The sequence below is a fragment of the Malus domestica genome, chromosome 04, assembly GCF_042453785.1.
Source record: "Malus domestica chromosome 04, GDT2T_hap1".
NCBI classification, from domain to species: domain Eukaryota; kingdom Viridiplantae; phylum Streptophyta; class Magnoliopsida; order Rosales; family Rosaceae; genus Malus; species Malus domestica.
In genome coordinates, this window is record NC_091664.1 from 28,855,124 (window position 1) to 28,880,268 (window position 25,145).

The 25,145-nt window shown below is 37.9% G+C and overlaps 2 protein-coding genes and 2 long non-coding RNA genes across 4 annotated transcripts; 2 read left to right on the forward strand and 2 right to left on the reverse strand.

Annotated features, from left to right (window-relative positions):
* Positions 1-304: 304 nt before the first annotated feature.
* LOC114824587 (uncharacterized) lies at positions 305-1,101 on the forward strand. Its single transcript, XR_003772870.2, has 2 exons — positions 305-676; positions 812-1,101. It is a non-coding gene; the product is annotated as an uncharacterized lncRNA (long non-coding RNA).
* Positions 1,102-6,284: 5,183 nt separating this feature from the next.
* On the reverse strand, positions 6,285-6,941 carry LOC114824588 (uncharacterized). The gene is made up of 2 exons (XR_003772871.2): positions 6,703-6,941; positions 6,285-6,567 (listed from the first exon to the last, which is right to left on the reverse strand). It is a non-coding gene; the product is annotated as an uncharacterized lncRNA (long non-coding RNA).
* An 8,411-nt stretch (positions 6,942-15,352) lies between these two features.
* Positions 15,353-17,466, forward strand: LOC103433976 (glycine-rich RNA-binding protein RZ1A-like). The gene is made up of 4 exons (XM_008372292.4): positions 15,353-15,566; positions 16,188-16,306; positions 16,586-17,142; positions 17,231-17,466. Exons 2-3 carry the CDS (start codon positions 16,196-16,198, stop codon positions 17,120-17,122), a joined length of 648 nt encoding a protein of 215 aa, XP_008370514.1. The 5' UTR covers positions 15,353-15,566; positions 16,188-16,195; the 3' UTR covers positions 17,123-17,142; positions 17,231-17,466.
* Positions 17,467-23,552: 6,086 nt separating this feature from the next.
* On the reverse strand, positions 23,553-24,551 carry LOC103433977 (vacuolar iron transporter homolog 4-like). The gene has a single exon (XM_008372293.4). It carries the CDS (start codon positions 24,470-24,472, stop codon positions 23,789-23,791), a length of 684 nt encoding a protein of 227 aa, XP_008370515.2. The 5' UTR covers positions 24,473-24,551; the 3' UTR covers positions 23,553-23,788.
* Between the last annotated feature and the right edge of the window lie 594 nt (positions 24,552-25,145).

A 25,145-nucleotide genomic window follows, 5' to 3' on the forward strand; every position in this document is an offset into this window, starting at 1 on the left:
GAATTAGAAGTTTGATTCCAATCATTCACAGAGATGGGAAGTAATACCTGAAGTTGTGTTGGATCTAGGATAGGCAACAAGGGTGTGATTGAGATCTTATACCTCTACTACTTTGCTAACTTCATTGTTACTTTTTTGGTAAGTTAGAAGTCGTTTGATAACAATTTCATTTTTTTTTTTTATATTCTGACATATATATATATATATATTATAATTATTTTCAGCTAAAAATATATTGGACCGACCAAAATATGTGACATTTTGGTTGTATTATACTAGGGTGATCAAGCATCAATCATTAATTGGGGGTGCCATTTACTTTGTGAAGGAGATGAGCAAGAAGTGCAATTCCTTGGCGTCCAAAAGCCAAATGATCGTCCGCCTTTTTCAGAATTCTTTACCTTCCCACAGTATTATCACCGAGGTCCACTACAGCTCATGAGTCTACGGTGGCCACCATGGCGGAGCTACCGCTGCTCGAGTGCAGGTTGAGCAGTATCGCAGCTGACATAGAAGTGACAATGGTGGAGAGCCATGCAAGCCTCAAAGTAAGATCCCAAAGGCTCCCAAAGCAGCTCTTGAAAATTGTTTTTGGGTTGCTGATATGCACCTCACCGTTCTCCATCTCAATGTTATCACCGCTGATGATATTGTGCTCTATTCTCTCAGCCTCAAGGTAATTGGAAAATCAATTCAAAATTTAATTTAGCGAAAAAAAATTTAGAAGATTAAGATGTAGGAATTTTTATATGTTTTTGGGATGAATCTTTAAAAATTAAGCCGGCTGACGATGAGTGCATGCTGACTTCAGTGGATGAAATTGCAACAGCTGTGCATGAGATGCTGGCTAGGATTCAAGAAGAAGCAATGCTGGATTTGAACTGATCATCAAAACCGAGCTTTTAATTAATCAATTGCCTTTTTTTCTTTCTAAATTTAATTATACCCTATGATGTGATAGACTCATACTTGGGTGTTTCTTCTCTGGTTGTAGACTGCTACCAAGTCATTCGGTTAATGTTTTCCTTAATTTCAGTTTAAGAAACTCTTTTCTTTAGATATAATAGACTGAGAGTGAGTCTTCTCTCTCATTTCATCTTTTCTCTTTTCTCTGTTTTTCATTTTAAATTTTTAGAACATCAATCCTCGCAACTAAAAATCATAAATTGTTAAAGAATGTTGACAATTAAAAATAAGAAAAACTAATGAAAATAGCTTAAAAACTTTGAGTTTTAACGATAAGGACAAAATAAAAGGTAAAGTGAATAGTACCAGGATTGACTTTTTAATGTAAAAATGTGGTTTTTCGTTAAAATGAACAGTATCGGAAGCTTTTCGTTAAATTTCCCTTAAAAATAGTGTGTACATAACGCGGAAAAATGGTGGTTCGTGTCGAACTTGCGTACTTAACCCGTTGTTCTCCAAATCAGTGAGATTGTTTGATCTAGCTCTTTTATTTGTGGAACTTATGTGGATGGATGAATTAATCACATCTAATAGAAAAATGACTCGTAGATGGTAGGAAGCGGATTCTTTGGAATCTCCTCTTGGGTCTTCGGCCCTATTGTGCAGTTATCAACCAGAGAGTTTTTAGATTGCTCACGAGCTATTTGCGGAGACTGGGTATGTTTGTGGCCTCCATTCCCAGCTGCCTGCGAGTGTTCAGGTATATAAATAGCCAAGTTCAACAGGAAAATAGGTAATTTCCACTTAAAGCATCTCCAATGCTAATCCTCAAATTTGTCCTCACCACCGTATTCACCCATAAATGAGAAATAAAGAAGTTGAGTCCCTAAAGTATAGAGACAGACCATATATGATTCAAGTCCCCACATATAAGGACAATATCGGGACCAAAGTGCCGGTGCCAATGGGGCACTTTGAGAGGAAAACATGGCCCACCCACATGCAGATTCCTCGCTGTTGTGCTACTATGCAGTTGCATGCATGGTCCCACTGATTTTTCTTTTGTTTATGAAGAAAATCAAGAAAAATCAACGATCTCGATAGCATTTTGGCTTTTTTTATACTGTTTAGATCGACAGCTGTGAAAGTAGCAATGAGTTTTTAATCTTTTGTTCCCTAAATTTAAGGACTATACTATAAGGACACTCCTATTGGAATTAATAATCTTTTAGGGATAAGTATATTCATTTTGAGTCTCTAAATGGTGGTGGGGGGAGTCTCTAAATATGGATTCTCATTGGAGATGCTCTTACTGACTCAGAGTTCTCCATGTATTAGTTTCTCTCAAACTATCTCTTTGTCTTAGGCATCAGAAGCCCTTTGTCAAATATCCTCTTCTTTTTTTCTAGTTCGTCAATTAGGCTACTGATATTTATTATTTTGTAGGTGAAGTTTCATCCACTCAACCTTGGACAAAATTTGCATCCACACCTCCTATTACTGGGGTTATTGTACTATATATGTCTTTGTATTTCAGTAAGATTTCATAGTTTTTCCTATAAAAAATTTGTGTACCCATTGTTTTTTTTTTTTTTTGGATAGTGCTATTCACACACTTATTTTTATCTCTCGCACAACCTTGTTAATTTTTTGCCATTGATGTTATTCAATTCATCCGATTCAATGATCAAAAATTGAGAAAGGGTATATGAGAAGTAAAAATGTGTGTAGCACTATCTTTCTTTTTTTGGTCAATTTGCTTCATATTGTTTGGGTAGAGGGAAAAGTGAAGTAAACCTCAAAAAAGATACATGCTTTCTTGTTGCTATACCACATGATAAATATCTATTAAATGAATTATTCATTTTTGAGCACATGATAAGTATCTATTGGACTAATGACACCACTAAATCTATGTCTTAATTGCAAGAGAATCCCTCCTTCCAAAATTGTCCCTCGAAAAATAATCGTACAAAAGGTTTTGTTAACCAAGCCCAGGAAGCAAAAATGAAGAAAAGGAGCCATATTCGAATGATGACTCCGATAGAAACATATTTTCGTACTTTACAAATAAAACCATTTATGCAGTTTCAAAACTATTAATCTTGCATATATTGAATTATGTCGAGTCCCAAAGAGTACACAAAATAGTTAAGGTTTGGGTTAGAGAATGTTGACAATTCACAATAGTGTGTACAGAACTTCGAAAAATGGTGATTCGTCTCGAACTTGGGTACTTAACCCATTGTTCTGCAAATCAGTAAAATTGTTTGATCTAGTGCAGCAATGAATTAATCATGTCTAATAGAAAAATGACACGAAGACGGTAGGAAACCGACTCTTTGGAGTTTCTTCTTGGGTGTCCGGCAACCAAGGACTTTTGAGACTATTTACGAGCTACCTTTAGAGACTGGTGTGCATCACACTAGCAAAACATAGTATGTTTGTGACCTCTCTTCCCAGATGCCTGCGAGTGTTCAGGTATGTAAATAGCCAAGTCCAACAGGAAAATAGGTAATCGCCAACTTAAAGCATCTCCAATGCTAGTCTTTAAAGTTGTCCTTACCACCATATAGACCGTTCAAATGAAAAATAAGGTTCTCTAATGCACCAGAAATTGAGTACCTAAAGTGTAAGGAGACACCGGATACATGAGGCAAGTCCCCACATATAAGGACAATATAGAGACCAAAGTGGTGGTGCCAGTGGGGCATTTTGAATGGAAAACTTGGCCCACCCACGTGCAGATTTCTTGCTGTTGTGCTGTTGTGCTATTGTGCAGCTGCATGCATGGTCCAACTGAATTTTCTTTTGTTTATTGACGAAAATCAAGAAAAATCAATGATCCTGATAGCTTTTTGCTTTTTGTTTTTACCGTCTGTAGAAGTAACAATGATTTTTAAGTCGTTTAGTCCTTAAATTTAAAGACTATTATAAGGACACCCCCATTGAATTAATATTCTTTTAGAGATAAGTATATTCTTTTTTAGTCTTTAAATGATGAGGGGAATCTCTAAATAGATCTAGCTCTCACTGCTAAAAAAATCTCTCTATTATAATTTCTCTCAAACTATCTCTCTAATTTAGGCATTAAAGACTCTTTATCAATACCCTGCCTTTTTTCTGGTGTTTGTTAATTAGACTCATGGTATTTTTTTTGTTTGTAGGTGGAATCTCAACAATTCAACCTTAGCCGAAATTTGCATCCACACCTCCTAATAGTGGGTTATTGTTGTATTTGCATGTACTATATATCCCTTTGTATTTTAATAACATTTTGTAGTTTTTACTAAACATTGGTGTATCCCATTGTCTTTTTTGTTGTTGTCAAGTTTCTTACATATTGTTAATTCATCACATGACATCTATTAAACAAATGGTTCTCTTTTTGAACATTGAACAAGTATCTATTAAACTGATGACACCCCTAAAACTATGTCTTAATTGCAAGAAAGAATCCCTACTTCCAAAAGTTGATGCCCATCTTAGAATAATCCTACAAAAAGTTTTGCTTTTTTTGATCATGAAGACAAATTTCATTACAACAAAAACTAGTACAAGGCCCAAAAAGAACCGGGTAAACAACTACAGAGAAAGTAAAAGGCCCAAGCAAAATCAGAGTAGCAACCCAAGATACAACGGGATGTCCAGACAAACTTATGCTTGAAGGCCGCAGAAAACAAACAATAAAAAACCATAATCTCTAGTAGCACAGACCACACCGCAGCTGCCGTCACATCCTCAGAGAAAACCAAACTCCGAACTGAGAAAGTAGACACCAGATCCAAATCCCCTTCACAAACCCCTTCAAATATATAAAAACAAAGTAACATCTGGGTAGAGAGTGAGGCTAAGGAGTATGTAAAATACCCAACATTTGGCCTTGATGGGGATCCGACATGCCGGTTGGGGGAGGGCAAGTGATAGAGGGAAGTGGATTTAATATCCAATTTCTGATTGGAGCTCGTCGATCCGATCACATGGTGGGATGTGGATGAAGTATCACGGCTAGGAAGGAGAGAGGAAGAGAAATTAAAAGACAGAAAGCATTAAAAACAAGTGAAAAAACGCCGAACAAGGGGTATGAAGCCCAGGATAATTGATACTCGGCTCAAGGAAAACTGAGATTAAACTCAGGGGAGAACCAAAAATTAAAAAGGAATAAAGAAAACTGGAAAAAGAGAAGGAAGATGAGGAGGGAAGCAAAGAGGGGGAAGGAGCAAAGAAGATGAGAGGGGAGGAAAAGAAGGAGAGGGCAAAGGAGAGAGAAACTAAGAAAATTCAGGAGGAAACAGAGAAGAGAGAGGAAAAGAATAAAGGAATGAAGGAAGGGAGGAAGGGCAGATGCCTTTGGCACCCAAGCCAAAGATTAGGGCCGGCGGCAAAAATTGCTGGAAATGTCTTTTACAGAGAGAATTTTAGAGAGAGAAAAGGATACAAAAGGTTTTGTTAACCAAGCCCAGGAAGCAAAACAAAAGGAGCCATACTCGAATGATGACTCCAATAGAGCCATTTGTTCATACTTTTTCAAATAAAACCATCTGTGCAGTTCAAACAAACTGTTACTCTTGCATATATGTCGATCACTCCAATAGAACTATGTGAGTCCCAAAGAAGTACACAAGACAGTTAAGCTTTCGGTTGGATCAAGTAATGAGGAAGAATGAATTTATGAGTTTAGGATTTGGAAGGGTACATGTGGTTTACTTCTAGTCTGATCGAAAAAAAAAAGTATAGTCAATTTGCAAACCGCGTGGTTCATAGGCTCACTTGGAGAGCGTTGTTTAGTGTTGGGGTGGACATGTTTACAATTAAGCATGAGGTGGAAGTTTAGCGTTGTTTTGTGTTAGTAGTTTTCATGTGAAAGAAAAAGAGAGCTAGAGACTGAGAGAAGGAAAAAGTAAGAGTCTGATGTTTGCTGGTTGAGGTAAGGAGTTAAGATTAGCTAGGAAAGTTACATAGTCCAATTCTAGTAGTGCCAAAAATGAAAACTATACGAAATATTCGATTGTTAAACTGCGTACATGGCTCATACATAAGCTCACTTGGAAAGCATTGTTTAGAGTTGGTGTGGACATTTTTTTGGGATAAATAAACAAGTCTATAAGAAACAAAAATAAGCTAAGAAGGCATAAACAAAACACCCTAAGTTCAAGAAAACCATAACAATCACCTAGTGGTAGACTTGGCCACCAAAAAGCAAGGCCTCAACCTAATCCAAAAGAGGACAACACAAAGAGGAGCAAAAAGCAAACATAAAAAAAATAAAACTCAAATGGACCCTAAAACAAACAGAGCCCAGCCTCAAGCAAACCAGCAAAAGCAAAAACACAACCCACGGCATAACATGATTAATAACCAAATCCTGAAGTCTAGAATGATTAATAACCAGCCTCAGCTGATTTCTAACATAATTAATGACAAGTTCAAATATTTCAGGGGATAATCAAAACACTAGCAGAGAAGGATGTTGATCCTTTTCCAGTCGTACACATGACAAATAACCAAAACATGCTAGTGCAGACAGCAAATAAGATCCACATTAAATTTCAAATTATCATGAGTGGAAACATCCGCATTAAAGTTTTAGCTCACACTTGTTCCTTTCTTTTTCATCCTTCACCATTCCCCTCTGAACCGTAGCTTTTTTTCTCCAGCTTCCTAGTTACATAAAAATTTTGAATGATAATTGTTAGATCTGCCGTGCTTTTCAAATTAACAACTTCAAATTACTCAAAAATAAATAAAAGAATAAACTAACGTATCAAGAATCTTCGAATCTGAGTGAGTTCATACATTATTTCTTTATGGTGTTTCCTCGAATCATAGTTATGGTGTTTGGTGGAATCATAGTCCGGTACGCTTGAGAGCCTGATGACAACCCAGAAGGGCAAAAAGACTAAGGATGCTGCAGTGCTAAAGCGCGCTGCAGTTACAAACCCCTCAAAGCATTTGGAGATGTGACTGTACATTTTTCAGGTGGTTTGGTGGTTGTCGGCAGTATAAAGAGAGGGGTTTGGTATTTCTCGAACCCTAATGACTGCGTTTCTTCTGTATATGATTTTACAAAAAAAGGTATGTCTTCCATGAGCCGGACCATTTAATAGTCCGGGGTGTCTTGCCATTGGATCAACATCTGACGGTTCTATTATTAAGGTGACCAAGCATCAATCATTGGGGGTGCGATTAACTTTCTGAAGGAGCTACAATGGTGGAGAGCCATGCAAGCCTCAAAGTAAGATCCAAAAGGTATGAAGATTATGAAAGCTTCAATGCAATGTGTTCTTGAGAACTTTACACATAATGTATATGAAGAGAGAGAGAGAGAGAGAGAGAGAGAGAGAGAGAGAGAGAGAGAGAGAGAGAGAGAGAGAGAGAGAGAGAGAGAGAGAGAGAGAGAGAGAGAGAGAGAGAGAGAGAGAGAGAGAGATATTTTTTATTTCTTGATTGTCAAGTTATGGTTACAATTGTTGTTATATAATCTTCCTTTTTTACTTAGCTGCTAATCTTCCATCTCCTTATCCCAACTATATTCTAACAACTTATAACAGCTCATCCCTTTAATCTATTGACAAGTGTCACTTGACTTGACCCTTGATCTTCTCTTCACTTGGATAGCTTTTCTTCACTTATGTCTTCACTTGGATCCTTATATCCCCCCTCAATCGAATGCTGAAGAGAACACAGTGCTAGTGAAACAAAGGAGCTGACAATCATTTTGTAAGTATATCAGCTGATTGGTTCGCAGAGGAGACATGTTGAATCTGAAGATCTCTTCGAATGACCCGTTCCCGTACAAAATGATAATCGATCTCTATGTGTTTTGACCTGGAATGAAACACTGAATTAGTGGAAAGTGCAATCGCTGAGATGTTATCACAATAGATAAGTGGAGGATTTGAAAGAGAAACATGTAAATCACAAAACAACTGTCGAATCCAAGCCAACTCTGCAGCTGTAATGGCTAAGGTGCGATACTCAGCCTCTGTGGAAGACCTGAAAACTGTGTGCTGCTTCTTGGATGACCAAGAAATCGGATTTGAACCAAGAAATATAACAAATCCTGAAGTAGACCGGCGATCATTGGTATCCCCTGCCCAATCTGCATCATTATAGGACTATAAATGGAGTGTCCTGGCGTGAACTGAATACCAAGGCTTGATGAACCTTTGAGATATCGTATGATTCGTTTAACCGCAATAACATGAGACTCCATAGGGTTGTGCATAAACTGACAGGCTTGATTCACTGAGAAAGCGATATCGGGTCTAGTAAATGTGAGATATTGAAGGGCACCAACTATGCTTCTGTATTGCTCAGGATTATGGTATGGTTTGCCATCATCCTTAAGTAACCGACGATACGGTAAACAAGGTGTAACACAAGGTTTACAATCTTGCAAGTCAACCTTCGCAACTAACTAATTGATATACTTTGTTTGAGAAACAAATAACCCTCCTGAGGTATAACTAATATGTAACCCCAAGAAATAATTCAGTTGGCCCAAGTCCTTCATATCAAATTCCTCTGTGAGACCCTTAATCACAGTTGAAATAAGTTCAGAACTGCCAGTAAGTATCACATCATCAACATAGAGTAACAAGACTACAGTACCTTTAGATGAATGTTGAACAAACAATGAGGGATCAGCTTGAGAAGCTTTGAATCCTAAGCCAGGTAAAAAGCTTGTAAACCTGTCATTTCAGGCTCTAGGAGCTTGTTTAAGCCCGTATAAAGATTTTTGTAACTTACACACATAATGATGAGGATGATATGCACTTTGAAACCCTGGAGGTTGTTCCATATACACCTCATCTTGAAGAATGCCATGTAAAAAGGCATTTTTTACATCCATTTGTCTAAGAGGCCAATTGAACTGTGCAGCTAAAGCAAGAATCAGTCGTATAGTAGTAGGCTTCACCACAGGGCTAAAGGTTTCACCGTTGTCGATCCCGTCTTCCTGACTGTATCATTTCGCAACAAGCCGTGCCTTATATCGAGCAATACACCCATTTGCATCCCTTTTAATCCGATATACCCATTTACAACCAACTAGGTTCTTATCAGGTGGCAAAGGAACCCAAGGACCAAGTCTTCTGAGTATGCAAAGCACTAATTTCTTCTTTCATAGCTGCTTGCCATTCTAAAACATGAAAAGCTGCCTTGAAGGATTTTGGTTCTATGATGGAGTCATGAGAAGAGCTTAAAGAGGCAGAGAGAGCCTTCCTCTTGAAGATACCATTTTTAGATCGTGTTTGCATAGGGTGAACATTCATAGGCACATGTAACACAACTTGCAGATTTTCATGTTGAAAATCAGGATCCACATGAATGAGATGCTGTGTAAGAAAGGCAGGGTTATTATTGAATGGCTGTGGAGATGAAGAAATAACATCGGAAGTACTAGATGCAAGTTTATCCAAGGACTATGAGGCTCTAGATGCAGTCAAGGATTCTGAAGCACTAGATGAATGCAAGTTTAAGGAATACGTGGTTGTAGATGAGAATGAAGGAGTATGAGATGCAGGGAACACAACTTGATTTCGTAATGATATAGATGCTGGTGAAATGTTGTGAGAATGCATATTTAAATTTGTAAGTGATGACACCGGGGAAGAAGATAAGGATGGTGCATGAAGATATGGAAAACAAGTTTCATCAAATAGAACATGCCTAGAGATGTATGTTCTTTGAGTAACCATGTCTAGACAAATGAACCCTTTATAGTGATTTGCATATCCCACAAAGACACATGTTTTTGTTTTTGGTTGCAGTTTGGAATGATTGTATGGTTTAAGTAAGGGAAAACAGGCACACCCAAAAACTTTTAAATGACTAATATCTGAAGTTTTATGAAATAACAATTGATACGAAGATTTCATTTGTAACACAACTAAGGGCATTCTGTTAATCAGGTATGGTGTTGTAGCACAGGCATGAAACCAGAACTTAGATGGTAAATGTGCAGTTTGAAGTAAGGTAATGACAGTTTCTACAACATGCCTATGTTTTCTTTCGGCCAAACCGTTTTGTTCTGGGGTGTAGGGACAAGATCTTTGATGTAACATGCCTTGATGTGATAAAAAATGTTGAAATTTTGTGCTAACATACTCACCCCACCATCACTTTGTAAAACTTTTGGTTTTGCAGAGAATTGAGTACATAAATAAGCATAAAATTGCACGAATGTTGTAAAAACCTCTGATTTATTATTTAAAGGGAAAATCCATATGTATCTGGTACATTCATCTATGAAGGTTATATAATACCTAAATCCTTCATGAGATAACAAGGGGGCAGGTCCCTATACATCACTGTGTAAAACCTTCAGAGATTGTACAGATTTAGCAACAGGGAAATTGAATTGTAGCTTTGTAAATTTTCCTTCTAAGCAAGGTGTACAAATGGAGTGACATGGATCAAGTGATGTAGGGATCTTATTCTGATGTAGAATTACAGAGGTAATGACATTTGATGGATGCCCTAGTCTCTTATGCCATAAATGTGTGTTGACAGGTTTAGCTAGACAGGATGTATGCTTGTGAGGTAATGCAGATGACAACTTCTCTGGGATGTTGAAAGGAATGGGATAATAGCCCTATTTACATAGCCCCTTGAGTATTATTGTTCATGTGGATTTGTCCTGAACCCAAAAAGAAGTATCATCACAAATAAATCGACACCTATTATCCTTGCACAACTAATAAATGGATAATAAGTGTTGTGAAATTTATGGAACATGGAGAACATTCTTCAATGCAAGTGTGGTATTGGAAACAGGTAACCGTGATGTGCCAATATGAGAAATAGTCAAACATGTACCGCTTGATGTGCCCTGATATGGAGTAGCAAGTTCCAGATTGGCTAACTCAGAGGTCATATGAGTAGTGGCTCCAGTATCTGCAAGCCAGAACTGTTGCTCAGGTGCAGAATGTTGAGGATGAGCATGCATGGCAATGAGATTTGGTGGATGAGGTTTGCCTTGGTATGCAAAATTGCCTCGATGATAGCACTGCAGAGCTGAATGACCAAATTTCCAGCAAATTTGACATTGAGTTGGGACACTAGAGTTTGATGTGTGTCTTTGAAAACAGTCAGCATCAACATGTCCCTTCTTGTTACAAATTTGACAGATAGGAACCTCAGAAGGATGCTCTGCACAGGTGGATTGATAAGGTCTTGGGGCACCAAGAATTCCAGGACTACCATTTGGGGAAGGAGTGTAAGATCGAAGACCATAGTTAAAAACTCTGCCACGTCCATTGCCACGAAAATTATTCCCTTTGTAACCCCCATAGTGATGCGAACCCTGATAGGAATTGGTAAATCTTGGAGCATTTGCCATGCCACTATGATTGGAAAACTGTTGGCTAGAGACCGCAGAAGTAGAACCAACTTCATGAGAATGTGATAACTCTTGATCAAGAACTAATGCTTTCCCTTTGTTTGACTGTGTACCAGCAACCATTGCAGTCCTAAATGACAAAGAGGATGAGGAGTCAAAGTACTGACCAATGGTAGCTTCTTCTGCAATCAGTTGTGACCTGAAATCTTTAAGAGAAATACCATTTTCTCTGCCCCTTATGACACACCGGAAAGTGTTGAACTTTGTAGGAAGTCCTTTCAGCGCCAGAATTATGATATCATCATCATCAAACATGACTCCTGCAGCTGCAAGATTATCCCGGGCATCTTTGATCTTTTGCAGATAACTAGAGATAGATTCAGACCCTTTCTTGATATTTTGAAGCTCAGTTTTCATCTGAAAAATCATGGCTTTTGTCACTGTAGAAAAACGTTCATTAAGATTTACCCACATCTCATGAGAACTCTGACTTCCAATTACACAGGACATTGCCGTAGTAGATAACGTTGCAATCATCAGTTGCATAAGGGCACGATCGTGCATTTTCCAAATCAAGTACTCATCTTTCTCAACTCCTTCGATGTCAGAATCATCATCAAATCTTGAAGGACACTTTCTTGATCCATCAACAAACCCCATAATACCGTGACTCTCAAAGAGTAGTTTGATTTGAAAACTCCATGTGAGATAATTGGAGTCATCAATCTTCACTGTAACCGAAGTGGAGACCGTGGAAACAAGACTTGTGATAGGGGATTGAACAATCTTCAATTGATCAGCAGTCACCATTGTTGAAATTTTCTCAGACGCTTTTTATCAAACACGTAGAAGGCAGACAAAGAAGAGCAGATTCTTGAGGGTCATGGAGATAGGAGAAATCCCAAATTTGCAGAAACACACAGTAGCTTTACAAATTAGAGGATTAGAAAAAGAAATGAATGCTTTTAATTGAGGGTGCGGAAGCGCCAGATCTCGTTCTCGACGATGATACCATATGAAGATTATGAAAGCTTCAATGCAATGTGTTCTTGAGAACTTTACACAGACTGTATACGGAGAGAGAGAGAGAGAGAGAGAGAGAGAGAGAGAGAGAGAGAGAGAGTAAGAGAGATATTTTTTATTTCTTGATTGTCAAGTTATGGTTACAATTGTTGTTATATAATCTTCCTTTTTTACTTAGTTGCTAATCTTCCATCTCCTTATCCCAACTATATTCTAACAACTTATAACCGCTCATCCCTTTAATCTATTGACGAGTGTCACTTGACTTGACCCTTGATCTTCTCTTCACTTGGATAGCTTTTCTTCACTTGTGTCTTCACTTGGATCCTTATAAAAGGCTCCCAAAGCAACTCTTGAAATTGTTTTAGGGTTGCATGATATGGACCTCACCGTTCTCCATCTCAATGTTGTCACTGCTGATGATACTGTCCTCCATTCTCTCAGTCCCAAGGTAATTGGAAACTCAATTCGAAAATTAATTTTGTGCAGAAAATTAGAAGATTAAAATTAAGGATGTATATATATATATATTATGAATTTTTTAAAATTAAGCAGGTTGAAGATGAGTGCACGCTGGCTTCAGTGATGAAATTGTACCAGCTGTCCATGAGATGCTAGCCAGGATTCAAGAAGAAGCAATGCTGTTTTGGACTGATCATCAAAACCTCGCTTTTAAATAATCAATTGCCTTTTTTTCTAGATTTAATTATACCCTATATATCATGTCATAGACTCATCTCCGGGTGTTTCTTCTCTGGTCAAAATATTCTAACTAGTAATTTAATTGGCAACCTCATTACTTACAGCCATTGAGAGACGCATTCGGTTGATCGGATGGTTAAGAATGATTGTATACTCTGGTATTTCTATTAATTAGCTTCTCATATATTGTATCATCAAGTATCGAACATGTGATAGATTTTAGAAGAATACGAAAAGAGTTCTTTAAAAGTATTAGAAAGAACATGCAGCTCATTCTTTTATATTTCATAAGGAGTACCTATAAGTTTGTACCACCTATTGAATAAGTAGTGCAAGCATCAAGAGAAGGCGCACCCTCACTACAAAAAGAAAAAAGGATGGCTTTCTCGACAAAATTGTTTGTCGATAAAGCTCAAATTTTGCCGGAAGCGCTGCCATCAGTGCCATGCATGAGCAACTTTAGAAGAGCTCAGTATATGTTCTCTATAGCATGTCAAAGTTTAAGTAATGCAATGAATATAAAGTTTTCTGCAATACATTAATTCATTTCAGAAGAAAGGATACATGCTCTCTTTTTTAACACGGACAAGTATCTATTAAACTAGCTAGCTAGTGACACTACTAAAGTTATGTCTTAATTGTAAAAGATAATCCCTCTTTCAAAGAATTATTTTGTTAATAAAAAATGAAGAAAAGAGTCATATTCAAAAATGACTCCAATCGAGCTATTTGTTCATATTTAAGTCTTGGGTTAGCTTATGTGTTATACTCCGATTATGACTATGAAGGTATATACTCCGATTCTAGTAGTAGTGTCAGAAAATAAAAAGTATACAAAATAGTCAACTGGCAAACCGCGTGCATGGCCCATAAGCTCATTTGGTAAGCATTGTTTAGAGTCGGTCTGGACATTTTTTGGGCTGAATAAACAAGTATATAAGAAAAGAAAAATAAGGGAAGAAGGCATAAACAAAACACTTTAAAAAAATAGGGAATTTTAATAAAAAAACTCTCGGTATTGTTCATTTTAAAGAAAAATCACATTTTAACGTTAAAAAGTCAATCATGGTACTATTCACTTTACCCTTTATTTTATCCTTATCGTTAAAACTCAAAGTTTTCAAATCATTTTCATTAGTTCTCCTTAAAAAAATAAGAGAAGAAGGCATAAACAAAACACCCTAAAAACCATAACAAGCACCTATAGTAGTATAACAAGCACCTATAGTAGTAGGCTTGGCCACCAAAGAGCAAGGCCTCAACTTAATCCAAAAGACACAAAGAGGAGCAACAAGCAAACATCAAAACTCATACGGAACCTAAAACAAACAGAACCCATCCTGAACAATAAAACTCGAGCAAAACAGGACACCATTAACACAAATCGTAACCCTAAAACCCAGCCTCAAGCAAACGAGCGAAAGCAAAAACACAACCCACTGCATATGTAATGATAGGGATTTTACCACACGTGTAAAAGGGTTAAAAACACCTATAATACTTGCAAGAATGACAAGGTTATTGTAATTTAATGATTCTAACAATGTCGTTTCTCGACAAGAATTATTAAATAACTCATAACCAACCAAATTCCAATTAATTATAAAGATTTTGGATGATTGATTTATGACCTATTTTAATAATAAAAAAAATTTAATTAAAGAGAGTAGACAAATCTGCAATATTAAAAATGAGGAAAAGGAACTAGTTTTGTAGAAACCAAATTAAGAAAGCACTAGGGATCCGTCGTCCTTAACAATCATATATAGTTGTTTCAATTACTTATGACTTATACATGCATATTTCGAAAGTTAGGTTTTCCTAATATATGCCTACTTGGACCCCCAAAATAGAGCGTATATCAAACATGCAATATGTCTGTGGTATTCAGATTAAATCTATACATGCATGACTCATTAAGTTTTGTGAAACCTTTTGAAAAATCATGCAACCCTTAAGACGTGGTATTTATCCTAAGTAAACAGAATAACACACCACAAAATATTACATATTTCTCCACTCTCTCTTTCCGCACCCCTCTCTCTCTTTGTCAGATAAATTGGCCACAACAGTTTTATCATCTTAGAACTCCGTCAGTAACTAATCTACCATCTAATTTAATAAAATATATCATTTGGCCAAAAAAAAAAGGGTGTGATATCCACACACCCCTTTTTACTTCTTACACACTCTTTTAATTTTCAGCCGTCGGATCGGATGAATTGAAGAAGATCAAATGACAAAAATCAACAAAGGTGTGTGAGAAGTAAAAAGAAGTGTGTGGAAAACACTAAAAAAAAAAAAAAAAAGTTTATAATAAGCTGATTTATAAGGGGATAAATATCTCATACCGGTGGACACGTGGCCCAATCAGACACAGAGTCCGGGAACCAAAAGAAATTCCTACAACCCGTTGACTTGACCCGGTTCCCATCCCTACACCCACACAAGCGCTCTCTCTCCCTCTTTTGTGTTCAAAGCCGAGAGCCGAAACCCTCAGCCTCTCTCTTCCTCTCTCTCTCTCTCTCTCTCTCTCTCTCTCTCTCTCTCTCTGCGTTTGAGATCTAAAACCCTAGCCTCTCTCTTCCTGGTATGTAAATTCCACCGCTTTCCATACTTATTGTTAGTTCCAATTTTTTTATTCTTGCTTTCAATTACAAATTTGGGGGCAGATTCGTTTGATTTAATTTCTCTGAGTTTAATTTTGCCAATTTTTGTGTGGTTAATTTGTTTAATTTTAGATCTCAAGTATTTGATTAAATATGTTATTTGGATAATTGATTAGGGTTTACTGTATAAAGCCTGTAGTTTTCAAAAGAAAGGCCAAGAAGTATTGGGTATTTCAAGTTATATACTTGCGTTTGTGTGCTGGCATGGAGTTGTAGGATACATGTCCCAATATCTTAATTGGGTTTTTGATTTATTTCAGTATGTGTCTATCTGTATGAGTTACATCTTGAATCTGATTAGTTTATGGGATATGAAGGGGCTTCTCTCAGTTAGCAGATTGAGTATGGGGGTGTGGCGAATTCAGGCTCGAAAGCTCGTACTTTGTTGTATTGTGTGTCGGGGGTCAGGGATTTTATTAGTATTCTTTGGATTATGCAATATTGGGGAAATTCATGTTAGTTTGTTGATAGATTGTTGAACAGTTTATATTGATTCCATTTGCTTCGCTTCCATGATTGATGCCCTTTTTTGCGAATTTCAGTTTAGAAGATGTCAGAAGAGCTGGAGTATCGATGCTTCATCGGTGGCCTTGCATGGTCAACATCTGATAGAAGTCTAAGAGAAGCATTTGAAAAGTTTGGAAAGCTCGTTGAAGCTAAGGTAATTTTTTATTATATTTTTCCTTTGATGTTTGGAACTGTGGATACAGTTTAGATAGGATATATTTGATTTCAATCTAGCATTTGCTTGTAACTGTCTTCTTTCCGTTGATTATTGCATCGGGTTTTGATATCCTATAAATATGGAAAATATGATTTCGATTTGGTTTCATTGAAAAGTTAGATAGTAATTATTCATTCTTTATCCAATATCATATTGTTTGACATTCATTATACTCTTCAATGGAACTTCTGTGGTGACAATTATTTTCTCATATAGGTGGTTGTTGATAAATTTTCTGGACGCTCTCGTGGATTTGGGTTTGTGACTTTTGATGATAAAAAAGCAATGGAAGAGGCCATTGAGGAAATGAATGGATTGGATTTAGATGGACGAACTATCACTGTTGATAAAGCTCAGCCTCACCAAGGTGGTGGAGGTAGAGATTTTGATGGTGACCGTGGTGGTGACCGCGGTCGTGATCGTGACCGTGGTCGCGACTTTGGAGGTGGACGTGGACGTGGAGGTGGAGGTGGAGGAGACTGCTTCAAGTGTGGCAAGCCAGGGCATTTTGCCAGGGAGTGTCCAAGTGAAGGTTCAAGAGGAGGGGGTGGCAGGTATGGTGATAGGGATGATAAGTATGGTGGCGGTGGTGGTGGTAGCGGTCGTTATGGACCTGATCGAAATGGAGACCGTTCATCTAGTGGGCGCAGCAGGGATTCTGGTAGTCGTGGAGGTTCTGGAAGTGATCGGTACAGTCGTGACCGCTCTGGCCCATATGAACGTCGGAGTACAGGTGGCTTCCGTTCTGGATAGAACAATTGCTTCCTATAGTGGTATGTAAAACACACTTGTTCAATGATTTTTATGCTTTTCACAGTTAGTATTGTAATGAAGGTAATTTTGTTGATGTGCTATTTGCAGCTTGGGAACCTGAGGAGCTGCTCAGGTGACTGTCTCTCTCTGCACTGCTTTGAAGTTTCCCCTCGCTGGATGTGTCCTCTGATGATTTCTGGGTGGATTAATTTAGTTGGACCAGTATTTTGAAGTGCGAATCTTGCATAGATATTCACCTGTTTTTTGTTGCTAAATGCTCGACCGAATGTTTGATCCGATGGAATTTTATGCTTGCTTGCAAATGATATTTCAATTTGGCCTTATACTCTATGAATCCATTGGGACTGGTGGTAGTCTGTGACTTTGATTCATCGGTGACTGCAAATGCTATGATTGCTGTCTGTCCCTGTTGACTGTTTTGCTTGGGCACTTGAAATATTGGAAGGCCATTTGGTTCCTCTTGACTGTTTTGCATTGGCAATTGCGATCTGGGAAGGTCATTCGATGTTGGGTATGTCGGAGGATAGATTGTGAGGGGTCCGCTATTGGGAGTTTGCCTCTTGTTACTTGGAAGTAGAAGTGGTCCTATAAGTAGAACGTCCTTTTGGCTGCCCTGTTTTCGGTATCTTTGCTAGTAAAATGGGAGTGAACCGGGTAATATTTTCTCTTGTAAGTTACTTTGACGCATGATATATTCTCGTTTGCCATTCCTGCTATAATAATGTTTTTAACCTTTTGGCAGGATCTGGTCTTTTTTGAACCATGATATGGGTTTCTGTGTTACTATTTGGACGAGATAGTTTTAAACCTAACTTTTTTGAAAGTCTTTTCGGCCTGAGCAAAGCCATCTGCAATTTAACTCAACATAAAGTCCCTCACGTTATACAGAGCACACCGGTGGGAGAGTTCCCTTTGGCAGGATCTGCTCTTTTTCGTTACATGATTGGGAAGTTCCATTCTTGCTGAGTTGAATAACTGCTCGATTGTTTTGTTCTCCGGGTCCCTGTTTTTCTGTTCCTGCCCGTGTTTTGTTTGCCGAGGCGAGGTTGCTCTGCTTCTGTCTTTGGTTCAGTTGTGATGAAGTAGGTATTATTTTTGTAGAATCTAGTTTTTGGGTTACATGATTTCCTGTTCAAAGCTGCTCTGTTTCTTTTCTGGTTAATTTTGAACCCGTTATTGTTCCATTTCTGCTATGGAATGCTGCTGCATAGTTACGATTACTACTTTTAATGAAGATATCATGTGGTTTATGGCTTTTATACGTCTTCGAAGAACAGGTAGCACGCCGCTTCTTCAACGTACTCCGTAGCTGTTTTCTTGAGTTTCTTGTTTGAATCTTGTATATTTGCAGTCCATTGTTGATAGAGATGGTGCTTTAGGATTTTGTAGTCCTGTTTCGAAGTAGTGGCATATGCATTATGAAACGGGAACATCTACATTATTTCGGCCACTGGTTCTCTAGCCGGAGAGAGACTTGCTTGCCCCATTGTTCTTTTAGCACACACCATGATGTTGGTGTGCGCTATAAGAACGTGTGTATCAAGACCCGGTGTCTGCGGGTTTCTCTCCTTTAGTAGAATGGCTCTAATCGTAACCCATAGATGGTCACGTAGGTGAATGATAAGAGGATATGTAATGGAAGCCTAATGGCCCAGGCAAATTTATAATCTTGCCTTAAAATTGAAAAAACTTGTATTCCAATAAAATTGGCCTAGTTAAATTGAAGCATAGGCACTTTACGAGGCCATATTAGCCTCAGCCCAAGACTTGGGCAGTGTGAACTCACTTGACATTTAGAATTCTAACTTCTAGTTTTTCACCACTAAAATTAAAAAAAATATTGGCAAACTATATCATCGTTTTGAGGGCCTAGATTCTGCCTCTAGCTCCTAGACCAATCGCGCATTGTCAAAGTTAACTTTCCATTGTGGAAGTGCAGTTGAGTAGACCGCCACAGTAGCATGACCGATGCATGTACGTTCTTCTCCTTAATTTGGTTCCTTTGATTCCATTTCTGCTGCCCATCTCTCATCCACTTGATCCGAATACAGTTGATCATAATTTGGACCATCCACCTTTAACAAGAAATGGTGACCAATAAACAAGGTTGGGAGGAGATGCAGAGAAGTAAAGAAAAAGATAAGGACGTCATGATCATTGATCAGGTTCTTGGATCGTTAGCTATCAGTTTCCTCTTTTGCTTGCTGGCTTGAAATTTCAAAGAAATATATCACAAGTCAGAAAGTAAGGAAAACCTTTAGCCACGCAACCCTATAAAGGCATGAAATTGGTTTTAGGTTGAATCTTCGTATGTGGATAGGTTCCAAATTTCATTCCATGAAAGCATGAGGAGTTCTATTAGCTACCTGACATGTTGGCCGGTACACATTTGCGGAATCTTGCCCATCAGCTGTTGGCTGCACATGCATAATCCTTATTCACCGACTGATCAATATGAGTGCTATTACGAGATTGTCAAAACAGGATTTAGTAGACTGGAGACATAAATAGAAAGGTTATGCTTACCCGTCGACCGAGCAATAGGAGCATTATCATGAATTTGTCAAAATAAGATTTAGTGGGCAGGAGACATAAATAGAAAGTTGTTTGCGCCTAACAGCATGCGTAATGCTTATCAGTCAACTGAACAATATGAGTATTATCATGAGTTTGTCAAAACAGGATCCAGTGGAGTGGAGACATAAATAAAAAGTTATTTACGCTTAGCAGCGTGTGTAATTCTTATCGGTTAACCGACCAATAGGAGTACTATCATGTGTTTGTCAAAACAGAATCCAGTGGACTCAACGCTTAGCAGCATGCGTAATGCTTATATGTCAATCGATCAATAAGAGTACTATTATGAGTTTGTCTATACAAAATCCATGGCCTCGCTTGTTTGACTGGAATGTTAATATGGTAATAGTGATCGAATTCAATTCCTTACTTATTCTTGAATGAATTGGTTATGTTATTTCCATTTCAAATGTTTGGTTAAACTAAGGAATTATGATAAGGAAATCCTCCAACCTTTTTCAGGCCATGACAGATCTGCTGTGTGCTCTCTCACCCGCTCCATCACCCTTCATTATCGCTTCCACCCCTTCCCCCTCCTCCTCCGCTGACCTCACCCACACCTGGCGTCATAGTCTCTCACTACCAAACCACACGAAACTGTCAGCCAACAGAGCTCTGAAGAAGACAATCTGCCCCACCATGATCCAAATTTTTTTTAATTTTTTTTAATTTTATTATTTTGATGACCATTGGATTGGCAGGTTAGCCACAGATGCTGGTTCGTGTGTGTTTCAGTCTTGCAACGACAGAGGGGCAGTTGGTGTAGATTAAATGGGAATTGTTTCCCGTGAAACTCATCTCTTGTTTCCCTTCCTAGCCTACCCAAACGTTACAACTCGATGGAATGAGAAATGAATTCCCATTAGAGGTACAGATTACCGCCAAACAAACGCGGCCTATGAGTACTGTCATGAGGTTGCTAAAATAGGATTTAGTGGACTGGAGATATAAATAAAATGTTGTTTGTGCTTAGCATCATCCGTATGTTTATCCGTTGTTTGTGCTGTCATGACAGCATGTGTAATGCTTATCTATCAACTGATCATTAAGATTATTATTATGAATTTAAAAAAAAATCCAATGAACTTAGATAAATAGAAAGTTGGAAAGTGCAGTACTTAGTCATTTCTTACCAAAGTCTGCTCGCAATTATTGACATGGAAGAAACAAGTGCCTCCCTTTCCCTCATCGTTTAGTCATTTCTTACCAAAGTCTGCTCGCAATTATTGACATGGAAGAAACAAGTGCCTCCTTTTCCCTCACCGTTTCTAAGAGAACTCCTCCCAACCTTGTCCCTGTGAAATTTTTTCAAAATTAAGAAAATAATTTACTGTATTTCCTTCTTCCACGTGTGACTTACGTGTATGAGTATACAAAAACAGTGTTCAGCTTTAAGATGTCGTTTTGAGTTTAATTGTACGCATCTAACAGAGATATTTGTTTTCATTTCTACTTATTGTTGGTCTTTTGAACTTTGATTGCTGGAGCTTAGATCGAACTCTTTCAGAAAATGACCAGTATTGTGATAAGGGTGATGCTATATATAGAGACCACATTTTGTAAATCACATTTGAACCATCTATCTAGTAGAGACATGGCTCCCCAAACAAGTCGGTTCTACTGCTATTAGAGAGATGGTTCACATGTAGTTTACAAAATATATATGGTCTCTCTAGTATTTTCTGTATTATAATATTTTCGTGCAGAAAAAGCTACTTAAGGACATCATGATTGGGTGCGAAGGGATCTTGTTCTATTGGCTGTCTTCTAATATTATCCATCAACTCAAAACGATTCCGACAGCGGATTGTGTTCTTAAAGCAAGTAAGAAGAGCACTATTCCAATTGTACAAATGATAACTAATACACACTGGAACAACAATTTCAAGAGAATAAACGAAACATCCTAATGCTCTGTAGAGTACACCAAGTTAAAACAAGGGAGGAAAAAGAAGCTGGAAGTTGCCTTTGTTCTACATTAGCAGATTCAGTATCGTCTGTATAAGCGTTGTTTATGAAGAAGTAGTAAATGCAGCATCATTTATCTTTGTTTTTTTCAGTCGATGTTTTGTTGTCCCTATAAGGATATTCAGATGGGGTTGTCCATAGACCGACCAGTACTACTGTGTTGAAGAAAAAGAAATATTGCCGACGAATACATGCTTGACAGCCGGAAAGACATTCCAGCAAAACTCCACCCCAATAAACAACTTTAGATAAGGTAAGCTATGGAAATATACCAAGTAGTTAGAACTGATTTCGCAATGATCGAGCACACACAATCTGCCTAACTTGAAGAAACTGTACATATATAGTACGTTAGGCCTTCTAAAGCAACTGCATGTGCATGTTACGATGTTAGGCCTTCCATATATGTTCTTCGAGGTTCTAGACCATGTAACCAAAACAACAAAAATCCTACACATTTGCAACCAAGCTGGTGATTGAGTGTGGGACTCGACTTTTATATCATCATATGTTAAGGGAAATCCATTTTTTAATTTATGCACAACCCTCTCTCATTTATCTATCGGATTGAACAAAAAATATTATAGGTTGGAATTAAAAAAGCATGCATAAATTATTCTTTTATATTAATAAATGAATCATATCCTTCATTTTATTTTTTTTGTTAGAGAAGAGATAAAAGAGAATGGCAATAATTCTGCATAAATATTGTAAGAAGGAAACTGATGAGTGGCTTTCTTTTAAAAGGAAATCGATGTGTTTAGCACCAAAAGGTTAGTGGAATGGAATTTGTGTAGTATATCTGTAGTGTATTTCCTTCTTCCAGGTGTGACGTACGTGTATGAATATAACAAAAACAATATTTAGCTTGAGGCTACCGTTTCGAGTTTAATTGTACGTATCTAACAGAGATATCTCTCTTCTCGTTTCTACTTATTGTTAATCTTTTAAACTTTAGTCATTGGATCAAGCTCCTTCAGAAGATGGCTAGTATTATGATAAAAGTGATGCTAGAGAGACCATATTTTGCAAATTAGATTTAAACCATCTCTTTATTAGAGATATGACTCACCAAACAAGCCGGTTCCACTGCTATCACATGTGGTTTACAAAATGTGGTATCCCTAGCATCTTCCGTATGATATTATTTCGTGAAGCAAAAGCTAATTATGGACACGTCATAATTGGGTGAGAAGTGACAAACTCTCCTACTATGCCCCGATCGACCACGAGCCCTGCGTCACACTCATCTATCGAAGCAACGAAACTTAAACCTATCTATCGTTCGGTAAAAACCCCGCCCTAGTAGACAATTTGTCACCTGCGCAGGATGTAGAAATTAACTAAAAAACTAAATTAAGAAGTTGTGTTGCGTATATAGGATAATCATATACCTCTAATTATTCAATATTTTCTCAAAGTTGTATGAGAAGTGTTGGGTTTTTATTTTACTTTTGAAAGCGCTTGTGCATTAGGGTGTTGAACTCTCTTGTGTTAATACGTCAAGACCTGAGATGGTTAGCTCTTTCTGCAACTGAACATTCATGAGTCGACAACTAACTGTTTTCTAGCAAGCTAGGTACCTCATCTGGGGCTTGATGGTTACTATAATTGGAGGGTGAGTTCAAGTTTCTCAGCTCATAATTGTTTTTTCTACAATTTTTTTTGTTAAAGGCATGTTGAAAGTTTTATTAACACACCTGAAGTCCTTTCTGAAAGATCACTTTGAAGTGTTTTTTGAATAAGCATTTGGTATGTGGTTTTCAAAAAAAACAAAAAGAAATTTCTATTAGCTCGAAGTACTTTTAACATTTCATGTCGAAAGTAATCAGAAACACTTTTAGTTGCCAGAAACTGCTTACCATTCCAAAACAATCACAATAATCTTTAATTAATCACAACCAATAAACGGTTGCATAGCATGATAAGGCTTCCAACGTTATTTGATTGAACACAACTTAATTACACGATGATTTTATACGTCTACCTCTATGCAAATGGTGTTGGCAACAGCTGCAAAACCACCACTAGCAACAGCAGCAACAACAAAACAAGAACAGAAGAAATTAAACACAATGACAACAATAGTACGCATTTTAATCAGATTCCCAAACCACTAGACCCAATTAACTTTGTGAGTCCAAAAGTTATAGCCATAGCCATCCATCCTCCAACAAGTACTCTTGCACAAGACTTCCCCACTGGTGACCCCCCCAGCCTCGCCCCTACCCCTCCAAACACAACCAGCGCGACGCTCACCAAAACCGCCACCACGGCCAGCCTCGCCTTGTGCTCAGTTATAAATGCAGCTCCCAACAAAGGCACCACCGCGCCTATCGAAAAAGCAATGGCTGACGCCAAGGCGGCTTGCGCTGGATTCGGCAGCGACTTCTTCTTTGCCTCCTCTCCGTTCTCTGTCCTACCATTTTCCTTCATCTCTCTCTTCATTTGAGATATCTCTATGTCGTACTGAGTGTACACAGACACAAACTCTCCTATTGCCATGCTACATGCCCCAGCCACAAGCCCCGCAAACCCGGCAAGAAGCATGGCCTTCACATCTTGTTTCACAGCTCCCACACCCATCATGAGCGATGCAACGGAAACCAGCCCGTCATTGGCTCCCAACACGGCGGCGCGAAGCCACTGTGTCCTCTGGGAGTAGTCGAAGGTGTCACCTTCGTCGTCTTCGGGGATTGGAGATTGTCTTGGTTGATCGGTCACATTTCCATAAACTGGAATTTCTATGTGGTAAGTTGAAAATTGGTCACGTTGGGAAGCCATGTGTGAAGTTTTGTGTAGGATTTGGTATGGAAAGAAAAGAAGAGAGATTAGGATATTGATTGCTTGTGGAGGACACACGCCCGTATTAAGGTATTTATAGGGAGGTACGTACGGTTTTATGATTTTTCTGTTGTGGTTAGTGCATATGTTGATGGACCATTTTTGGAGCTTAGTGGTGATGAGGAGGGAAACACTATATGTGGAAGGCATTACCCATAAGGGTCATTTCTCACTCAAACTAGAGTCTCGGAAACGATAAAATGAAAATTTTATGTAAATTTTCAGAAACAGACTAGTGGTCCACTATTAATCAATATTGATAATGTCTTTAACTTAATCATCGTTGCAATTCAATAAATGTAAAATTTTATCATCAAAGACATCACTACAATTTAACTTCATGTGATTTTCGATGTGAAACATGCTTCAACACATATATCAAGTTTGATTTGTTTGAAATGATGAATACTCTCTTACAAGTAACGAGCTAAATATTTTCCTGCTTAAAATATGTCATTTTTATCGGTTTTGGGCTCATTTCTTCTATCTTGAGTGCATACATGCATATACTATTTTGGAAATGTGAGACCTTGTTCACTTTGGTGGCTTTTGTGTGTGTAACTTATTCAAATCCACAAATTGTGTATGTAGTGGGGAAGATTGTTCAAATACC

What these genes read in the sequence shown, in the direction of transcription:
- LOC103433977 (XM_008372293.4), bottom strand. Translation starts at nt 24,472, where the DNA reads ATGGCTTCCCAACGTGACCAATTTTCAACTTACCACATAGAAATTCCA.
- LOC103433976 (XM_008372292.4), top strand. Translation starts at nt 16,196, where the DNA reads ATGTCAGAAGAGCTGGAGTATCGATGCTTCATCGGTGGCCTTGCATGG. An exon ending in GAAAGCTCGTTGAAGCTAAG is followed by an intron (nt 16,307 to 16,585) that starts GTAATTTTTTAT and finishes TTTCTCATATAG; the next exon opens with GTGGTTGTTGATAAATTTTC.